Source organism: Phaenicophaeus curvirostris, chromosome 29 (genome assembly GCF_032191515.1).
Source record: "Phaenicophaeus curvirostris isolate KB17595 chromosome 29, BPBGC_Pcur_1.0, whole genome shotgun sequence".
Taxonomy (NCBI): domain Eukaryota; kingdom Metazoa; phylum Chordata; class Aves; order Cuculiformes; family Cuculidae; genus Phaenicophaeus; species Phaenicophaeus curvirostris.
In genome coordinates, this window is record NC_091420.1 from 1,504,551 (window position 1) to 1,514,385 (window position 9,835).

Consider the following 9,835-nt stretch of genomic DNA (forward strand, 5'->3'; position numbering starts at 1 on the left):
TTACTGGTGCCTAGTGTCCCATTACTGGTGCCAGTGCCCCTTTACTGGTGCCCAGTGTCCCATTACCGGTGCCAGTGCCCCTTTACTGGTGCCAGTGCCCCGTTCCCGGTGCCCAGTGCCCCTCTACTGGTGTCACTGTCCCTTTACTGGTTCCCAGTGCCCCATTACTGGTGCCCGTGTCCCTTTACAGGTGCCCAGTGCCCCTTTACTGGTGCCCAGTGCCCCGCTACTGGTTCCAGTCCCCCGTTCCCGGCGCCCCCCCCACCTCCGGCCGCGAGGAGGAGCCGGAGGAGCCGGAGGAGGCGGGGGGGGGGGCGGCCCTTCCAGCTCACCCGCCCCCCCCGGGCCGGATCCACCGGGAGCGGCGAGAGCGGCCGGGAACCGCGCTGAGAGAGGGGGATAGGGGGGAGAAGGGTTAAAGGGGGGTGAACGAAGGGAAAAGAAGGGGAAATAAGGGGAAAAGAGGGGAAAATAAGGGAAAAAGAAGGGAAAATAAGGAAAAAAGAGGGGAAAATAAGGAAAAAAGAAGGGAAAATAAGGAATAAAGAAGGAAGGAAGAAGGAAGAAGAAGGAGGAGGAAAGAATAAAGAAGGGAAAGAAGGAATAAAGAAGGAAAAGGAGGAATAAAGAAGGAAAAGGAGGAATAAAGAAGGGGGAAAGGAAAAAAGGAAGGGAAAAGAAAGCAAAAGAAGGAAGAGGAGGCCAGAAGGAGCAAAAAGAGGAATAAAGAGGGAAAGAAAAGGAAAAGGGAAGAAATAAGGAAAAAGGAGGAATAAAGAAGGGAAAAGGAGGAATAAAGAAGGAAAAAGGAGAAATAAAGGAGGAATAAAGAAGGAAAAAGGAGGAATAAAGAAGGAAAAAGGAATAAAGAAGGAAAAAGGAATAAAGAAATAAAGAAGGAAAAAGGAGGAATAAAGAAGAAATAAAGAAGGAAAAAGGAGGCATAAAGAAGGAAAAAGGAAGGAAAAAAAAAGGAGGAAAAGAAAAGAGGTCTAAAAAAGAAAAAGAAGGCGAAAAGAAGGGAAAACAAGGAATAAAGGAGGACCAAAGAAGGGGAAAAGAAGGACTGAAAAGGAATACAGGCGAAAGAAGGGACAGGAGTTAAAAAAAAGGAGCAAAAAGGAGTAAGAAGAGGGAGAAAGAAGAGGAAAGAGAAGAAGAAACGAGTGAAAAAGAAGGTAAAGAAGGTGTGAGGGGGCCTGATAGCAGCAAAGTGGTGGTGGGATGGGGGTTTGGGGCATTTTTTGGGGTGCTCGAGGCCTTTTGGGGTGGTTTGGGGCAGTTTTGGGGTGGTTTGGGGTAGTTTTGGGGTGGTTTGGGGTGTTTGAGGCCTTTAGGGGCATTTGGGGCACTTTGAGGTGGTTTGGGGACTTGGGGGACACTTTGGGGGTGGTTTTTTGGGGTATTTTGGAGTGTTTGGGGCCCTTAAGGGACATTTTGGGATGTTTGCAACATTTGGGGCAGTTTTGGGGTGGTTTGGGGCAGTTTTGGGGTGGTTTGGGGGAGTTTTGGGGTGGTTTGGGGTGTTTGAGGCCTTTAGGGGCATTTGGGGCATTTTGAGGTGGTTTGAGGACTTGGGGGACATTTTGGGGGCGTTTTTTTGGGGTATTTTGGAGTGTTTGGGGCCCTTAAGGGACATTTTGGGGTGTTTGCGACATTTGGGGGAGTTTTGGGGTGGTTTGGGGTGTTTGAGGCCTTTAGGGGCATTTGGGGCACTTTGAGGTGGTTTGAGGATTTGGGGGACATTTTGGGGGCTTTTTTTGGGGTATTTTGGAGTGTTTGGGGGCCTTAAGGGACATTTTGGGGTGTTTGCGACATTTGGGGTAGTTTTGGGGTGGTTTGGGGCAGTTTTGGGGTGGTTTGGGGCAGTTTTGGGGTGATTTGGGGTGTTTGGGGCATTTTGAGGTGGTTTGAGGACTTGGGGGACATTTTGGGGTGGTTTTTTGGGGTATTTTGGAGTGTTTGGGGCCCTTAAGGGACATTTTGGGGTGTTTGCGTCATTTGGGGGAGTTTTGGGGTGGTTTGGGGTGGTTTGGGGCAGTTTTGGGGTGGTTTGGGATGTTTGAGGCCTTTAGGGGCATTTTGAGGTGGTTTAAGGACTTGGGGGACATTTGGGGGGTGGTTTTGGGGGTATTTTGGAGTGTTTGGGGCCTTTAGGGGACATTTTTGGGGTGTTTGCAACATTTGGGGTAGTTCTGGGGTGATTTGGGGGAGTTTTGGGGTGGTTTGGGGTGTTTGAGGCCTTTAGGGGCATTTGGGGCATTTTGAGGTGGTTTGAGGACTTGGGGGACATTTTGGGGCGGTTTTGGGGGGTATTTTGGAGCGTTTGGGACCTTTAGTGACATTTTGGGGTGTTCGCGACATTTGAGGGAGTTTTGGGGTGGTTTGGGGTAGTTTTGGGGTGGTTTGGGGCATTTGGGGCATTTTGAGGTGGTTTGGGGACTTGGGGGACATTTGGGGACGGTTTTTTGGGGTATTTTGGAGTGTTTGGGGCCTTTAGGGACATTTTGGGGTGGGGGTCCAGGTGAACTGGTCCTAGTGGGGAAACTGAGGCAGAAGAGCAGCCGGAAGCCTCGCCACGCCAGCCGCACCCCAACACCCACGGCTGTGCCGCCCCGGCCGGTTTATCCGGCTCCCGGCACCCTCTGTTAGCCATTCTTTGGAAGGAGATTTTATTTTATTTTATTTTATTATTTTATTTTTTTATTGCATTTCACTACGTTTTCTATCAATTCTTTACAGATAATATTTAGTTAGTCAGTCATTTATTTCTCTATCCACTTCCCTATCTTGATCAGGGAGGGCAGGGACAGGATGAGGGGAATGGGTTTGAGCTGCAGGAGGGGAGATTGAGATGAGATTTTAGGGAGAAATGTTCTTCTGTGAGGGTGGGGAGGCCCTGGCCCAGGTTGCTCCATCCCTGGAGGGGTTCAAGGCCAGGTTGGATGGATCTTGGAGCCCCTGATGCAGTGGGAGCTGTCCCCATGGCAGGGGTGGGACTGGATGGGCTTTGAGGTCCCTTCCAACCCAAACCATCCCGTGATTCTATCTGTCAAGAACAGTTGGTTTTTATTTTAGTTAACACTATGATTTATTTACTTCTTTACCTAGAGATTCACCTAGCAAAAATATTTACTTTCTTATTTCCATGCTATTTATCAAGAATATATCTAAATTTGTATAAATATATATTTAATATCTAATATATTAATATATTGTTACATATTTATATATTTACCTGTTCAGAACATTCACACATCTATTTATTGATCTATTGAGAATATCCACTTCTTTCCTTACCACCCCATTTATTTATCTCTGTATTTATTTCTCTCATATTTATTTATTTGTTCATTCTTTTCCCAATTTTATCTCGGCGCTGCTGATTTATTTCTTTATTCAGAATAACAGACGGGTTCCCCTCGGGCACCATCCCCTCCTTTTCCATCCCCAAGACCCCTCTGCTCCAGCCAGGAAGAGTCAGGAATGCTCAGAGGGTGCTAACCCCCTTCGTTTTCTCCCAGGCTTTCACCACCTTCCCCAAAATCCCTCATTTTTCCCCAATTTCCCCTCTCCCTGAGTCTTTCCGACACCGTTTGTCACTGTTTTCGCTGCTGCTGGAGCAAGGAACTGAGGGGACTGAGTAGAAAAACAAGTTGGAGCAGGAGCAGCCACGCTCCAACCTGCACTCAGCATTTCAAAGCCAAGCTTTCCAAATTCCTTGGGTTTTTAAAAGCCAAATTTTCTGAATTCCTTGAATATTTCACAGCCAAATTGTCTACATTCCTTGAGTATTTCGAATCCAAATTTTCCTAACTTGAATATTGAAAAGCTAAACTTTCCAATTCTCTTAACTCTCTAAAAGGCAGATTTTCCAATTCTCTCAATTATTTCAAGTCCAAATTTTCCAAGACTCTTGAATATTTAAAAGCCAAATTTTCCAATTTTCTCAACTATTTCAAAACTGATTTTTCCAAATCTCCCTGCAGGAACATTCTCACCAGAAAAGCCCTTCGAAAGCACAGGACTGACCTCTCCTCCCAGCTGCTTTGACTCCTTCTGACCCCTCCATCCTTCCCAGGTGGGTTTGGTTTTTTTTCCCTCTTTCCATGCAAAACCATGCAGATAAATTACGCACGTGTCCGTGGCGTTCAGATTTTTAGCGGTGATTTAGAGGCATGAGCAGCTGGTGTTGGATTTTCAGTGTTTAAATGATGGGAATAAAGGAATGCGGGAATAAAAATCACAGCTAAAAGAGCTGTACTTGCTACTTGTGTCGGGTTAATATCTGTATTTTTTCTCCAAATGCCCAGTTTTTGCCTTCGAAGGGAGTGGTTTGGGATGGGGCCGTTCCTGGATGGAAGCAGAGTGTTCCTAGGAGCCTGATCCGCACCCACTGGAGGCAGGACGCCACGGTGAGGGGCCCGCAGCGGCCTGATCTGATGGAGCAGCCGCTGGAGCACAGAGGGATGGAACCGTCTCCTTCCAGCGATGAAGGGACCCTCCAGATCCCAGATCCTTCCAGCGATGAAGGGACCTCCAAGCTCTTGGCCCCTTCCAGTGATGAAGGGGACTCCAAGCTCCTAGATCGTTCCAGTGATGAAGGGACCCCCCAACTCCTGGCCCCTACCAGTGATGAAGGGACCCCCAAGCTCCCAAATCCTTCCAGCGATGAAGGGACCCCCAAGCTCCCAAATCCTTCCAGCGATAAAGGGACCCCCAAGCTCCCAAATCCTTCCATCGATGAAGGGACCCCCCAACTCCTGGTCCTTTCCAGTGATGAGGGGAATCCTAAGCTCCTAGATCCTTCCAGCGATGAAGGGACCCCCCAACTCCCAGATGCTTCCAGTGGGGAAGGGACCCCCCAACTCCCAGATGCTTCCAGTGGAGAACAGACCCCCCAGCTCCCGGTGGAGGGGGCAGGAGTTCCTGCTGGTGTCCAGGAGAGCCCAACACCGGCCATGGAAGCCGCTGTGCCACATTCCGGGGAGCAGGACTCACCTCCCAGCCCTGGTATGGGGCAGCCAGGCTGCGCCCCACGTCTCCCCTCCGAAGATGCGAGGGAGAAAGAGCCTGTGGAGGGTGGGGGGTCCCTGCCGGGTGCCCCTGCGCCCAGCCCAGGTGCCGGGGTGGTGGGGTTACAGGCTGAGCCCCCCCAGGCCTCGACCTCCAGTCGGGAAGTGGGGGAGGATTTTTATTGCGTGAAGTGGATCACCTGGAAAGGCGAGCGGACGCCAGTCATCATGCAGAACGCGAACGGGCCCTGCCCGCTCCTGGCCATCATGAACATCCTCTTCCTACAGTGGAAGGCAAGTAGGGTTCCAGCGGTGGGGATTTGGGGGGGCCGGCGGGGTGAGATTGGGATCCGTTCCCCGCAGATGGCGAGGGCTCAGGGCCGGGGGCCGCTGCCCAGCCTCTCGGTGCTTTCAGGTGAAGCTGCCCCCGCAGAAGGAGGTGGTGACGGCCGAGGAGCTGATGGCACATTTGGGTGAGCTCCCAAGGACCCCGCAATTCCCGCCCTGCCGCTGGCCCGGTGCCGCGCTGCAGATAACCGGCGTGCCGGGAGCTGACCGCGCTGCCTTGCAGGGGATTGCATCCTGTCCACCCAACCCCGGGAGCCGTCGGAGGGGCTGCAGCTCAACTTCCAGCAGGTGAGGAGCGAGGCTGCGCGTCACCCAACCCAAGTTGATCTGCTCTGTCTTGTGGAGCGAGACTTGGGCTCTTCATCCTGCTTCTTTCTCCCCTCCTAGAACATCCATGACACCATGATGGTCCTCCCCAAGCTCTCAACAGGGCTGGATGTCAACGTGCGTTTCACGGGTGTCTCACACTTCGAATACACGCCCGAGTGCATCGTCTTCGACCTCCTCAACGTCCCACTCTACCACGGGTGGCTGGTGGACCCCCAGGTGAGCTGGACCACAGCTGGTCCTGCCTGCTGGCTGGTGGCTTGTGTGGGTCCAGGGGCGCAAGGGAATGATCCGTGGGCTGGTGAGGCGCTGGATGTTGTGGGTGCCCCATCATTGGAAGTGTTCAAGGTCAGGTTGGATGGATCTTCTCTCAAGGAACAAGGGATAGGACAAGAAGAAACAGCCTCGAGTTGTGCCAGGGGAGGGTTAGATCGGATCTTGGGAACAACATCTTTATTAAGAGGGTGGTGAAGCCCTGGCCGAGGCCACCCAGGGTATTGGGGGCGTCCCCAGCCCTGGAGGGGTTCACAAACCGTGTGGCTGTGGTGCTTGGGGACAGGGGTCAGTCCCACAGTGGGGTTGGGCTGGGTGAACTCGGAGGGTTTTCCCAACATTAATGATTCCATGATTCTGTGATGGAGCTTTGAGCCCCCTCATCCAATGGGAGGTGTTGGACTGGAGCCTGTGGGTTGGGCTGGATTAGGTTTGAAGGTCCCTTGCAACACAAACCCTTCCATGATGGGTCCTTCCTCATGGTGGAAGCCACCTGCTAGGCTTCTTGGACATCCTCGTGATGGAGCACTGGTCCAAAAGGAACTCTTGCCCTTGCGCTGGGCCGCTGTGGGTGGGAGGGCAGATCCCTGTGGACCTCACGCTCCCCTCTCAACCCTTCCCCTCTCTGCAGAGCCTGGAGGTGGTGCAAGCCGTGGGCAAGCTAAGCTACAACCAACTGGTGGAGAAGATCATCACCTGCAAACAGGCCAGCGACTCCAGCCTGGTGAGCGAAGGTAACGGCTCCCCAGCTCTCGGCCGCCGGCTCCCTGGGGTCCCCAGGTGGGAATCGATGCCCTGGCTCCATCCCACCCCGCTCTCGCCCCAGGGCTGGTGGCCGAGCAGTTCCTGGAGACCACAGCGTCTCAGTTGACCTACCACGGGCTGTGCGAGCTCACGGCTGCCGTCAGGGAGGGAGAGCTCAGCGTCTTCTTCCGTAACAACCACTTCAGCACCATGACCAAGCACAAGGTGTGGCTCCAGCCCTTTTCTGGTGTCCCTGGAGCCAGAGGACAACCCCTCCAAATGCTGTTCCTTGTCTCCGCTCCCCAGGGCCACCTCTACCTGCTGGTGACGGACCAGGGCTTCCTGCAGGAGGAGAGGGTGGTCTGGGAGAGCCTCCACAATGTGGATGGAGACAGCTGCTTCTGCGACACCGAGTTCCACCTCAGCCACGCTCCGGGCAAGGAGGGAGCCACCGTGGCCCCCCTGGAGCAGCAGCTCCAGCAGAGCCAAGTGGACCAGGTAGGGGACAATGTGTGGCAGGAGGGACCATTTTCATCCCGGCCCGACTCTGGGCGATGCTGAAGGGTTTGGATGCTGAGCCTCCATCTCTTTCTGTGTCCGCCCTAGGATTACATGATCGCCCTGTCCCTGCAGCAGCAGCAGGGCCAGGACCCCTCGGCGCTCAGTGACCTGGAGCTTGCTCGCCAGCTGCAGCAGGAGGAGTATCAGCACCATCATCCTCCTCCTCAGCAGCAGCAGCCACAGGCGCCAGCGCAGGTAACTGGGTGCTCCCTCGGGGCATTACAGGTGCTTCCCGCTCACCCGGTCCTGGTTGGGGTCCCCCTAGGATAAAGGGGTCCCCCTGGGATGAACAGGTCCCCCCTGAGATGAAGGTCGTGGTCCCCCTAGGATGAACAGGTGCCCCCTGAGATGAAGGTCGGGGTCCCCCTAGAAGGAACGAGTCCCGCTAGGATGAACAGGTCCCCCCTGAGATGAAGGTCAGGGTGCCCCTAGAAGAAAGGGGTCTCCCTAGAATGAAGGAGACCCCCCTTAGATGAAGGTTGGGTCCCCCTAGAATGAAGGGGTCCCCCTAGGATGAACGGGTCCCCTCTGAGATGAAGGTCAGGGTCCCCCTAGAATGAAGGGGTCACCCCTTAGATGAAGGTTGGGTCCACCTGGAATGAAGGGGTCCCACTAGGATGAAGAGGTCCCCCTTTAGATGAAGGTCAGGATCCCCCTAGAATGAAGGGGTCTCCCCTGAGATGAAGGTCGGGGCCCCTCTAGGATGAAGGGATCCCCCTAGGATGAAGGGGTACCCCCTTAGATGAAGGTTGGGTCCCCCTAGAATGAAGGCGTCCCCCTAGGATGAACAGGTCCCCCCCTGAGTTGAAGGTCGGGGTCCCCCTAGGATGAAGGGATCCCCCTAGGATGAAGGGGTCTCCCCTGAGATGAAGGTCGGGGTCCCCCTAGGATGAAGGGATCCCCCTAGGATGAAGGGGAGTCCCTGCGGATCCTCCAGCTCCCCAGCCCCCACTCTTTGTGCCCTCAGGGCCGCACGCAGCCGGGCAGCCGGCCGGCCGGCGAGCGGAGGACACGGCAGCGCCCGGACCTGGACTGCACCCTCCTATAACGCCCGGAGACCCCCAGATCCCTGTGCTCATCTTTCCTTTTGGGGAGACCCCCTGGCTCCCCGCACTCAACCATTCTTTGGGGAGACCCCACAGGATTCCCTGCGGATGGGAGGGGGGCCCTTCCTTACCCCCCACCGGGACCACCCTGATCTTTCCAGTGGCCTTAACACAGGGGGTCCCTCCGGGGGGGGATCCCAGGGGGTTCCCCCACCTCGATCCCTGCTCCAAGATGGGGGGAACACACGTCTGGAGCGGGAAAACGGACCCCGTGTCCGAAACGCGGCCTTAGCACTTTGGGAATAAAGGATTTGTCCCCACTAATCCGGTCGTCTGACAGCAGTGGGGGGATCTGCATCCCACGGACACGGGGGATTGAGGGCAGTTGGGGGGCACGAGGGGGGAGTTGGGGGGATGGGACTGCCCGTGCCCCACGGACACGGGGGTTTGGGGGGGTTTGGGGGGGTTTGGGGGTGATGGAACCCCCTGCGCCCCATGGACATGGCGGTTTGGGGGGGTTTTGAGGTGACGGGACCCTCTCCACCGCGTGAATACGGGGGTTTTGGGGTGACAGGAGCCCTACACCCCAGGGACGTGGGAGTTCAGGGGGATTTTGAGGGGCTGGAGGGTGGAGGGGGTGACAGAACCCCTCACGCCCCATGGACATGGGGGTTTGAGGGGGGGTTGGGGTGGTGAGACCCTCTGTGTCCCACGGACATGGGGGTTTGGGGGTGTTTGGGGGTGATGGGACCCTCTGCGCACCACAGACACAGGGGTTTGGTGGGGCTTGGGGGTGATGGGACCCCCTGCACCTCATGGACACGGGAGTTTGGGGGTGTTTGGGGGTGTTCAGGGATGATGGGACCCCCTGTGCCCCATGGACATGGGGGTTTGGGGGTGTCTAGGGGTGATAGGACCCCCTGCACCCCACGGACACTGGGGTTTGGGGGTGTTGGGACCCCCTATGCCCCACAGACACGGGGTTTAGGGGGTGTTTGGGGGTGTTTAGGGGTGATAGGACTGCCTGCACCCCACGGACACTGGGGTTTGGGGGTGTTGGGACCCCCTGTGCCCCACGGACACGGGCTTTAGGGGGTGTTTCGGGGTGTTTAGGGGTGATAGGACTGCCTGTGCCCCATGGACATGGGGGTTTGGGGGTGTCTAGGGGTGATAAGACCCCCTGCACCCCACAGACACTGGGGTTTCGGGGTGTTGGGACCCCCTGTGCCCCACGGACACGGGCTTTAGGGGGTGTTTGGGGGTGTTTAGGGGTGATGGGACCCCCTGCGCCCCATGGACATGGGGGTTTGGGGGTGTCTAGGGGTGATAGGACCCCCTGCACCCCATGGACACGGGGGTTTGGGGGTGTTGGGACCCCCTGTGCCCCACGGACACGGGGTTTAGGGGGTGTTTGGGGGTGTTTAGGGGTGATAGGACCACCTGCGCCCCACGGACACGGGGGTTTGAGGGTGTTGAGGGGTGATGGGACCCTCTGCGCCCCATGGACATGGGGGTTTGGGG

The 9,835-nt window shown here is 55.6% G+C and overlaps 1 protein-coding gene across 2 annotated transcripts; it reads left to right on the forward strand.

The window, feature by feature from the left end:
• The first annotated feature begins 422 nt into the window (after nt 1-422).
• MINDY1 (MINDY lysine 48 deubiquitinase 1) lies at nt 423-8,638 on the forward strand. Of its 2 annotated transcripts, none has more exons than XM_069878465.1 (11): nt 423-1,178; nt 3,990-4,081; nt 4,314-5,309; nt 5,431-5,488; nt 5,587-5,651; nt 5,751-5,909; nt 6,595-6,697; nt 6,790-6,932; nt 7,014-7,205; nt 7,314-7,463; nt 8,236-8,638. In XM_069878465.1, the coding sequence occupies exons 3-11, from the start codon at nt 4,443-4,445 to the stop codon at nt 8,314-8,316; spliced, it is 1,818 nt and encodes a 605-aa protein (XP_069734566.1). In that variant the 5' UTR covers nt 423-1,178; nt 3,990-4,081; nt 4,314-4,442; the 3' UTR covers nt 8,317-8,638. The 2 variants fall into 2 exon arrangements, with proteins under 2 accessions (XP_069734566.1, XP_069734567.1); XM_069878466.1 differs by having other exon boundaries at nt 426-1,178; nt 7,341-7,463.
• Nucleotides 8,639-9,835: the final 1,197 nt, after the last annotated feature.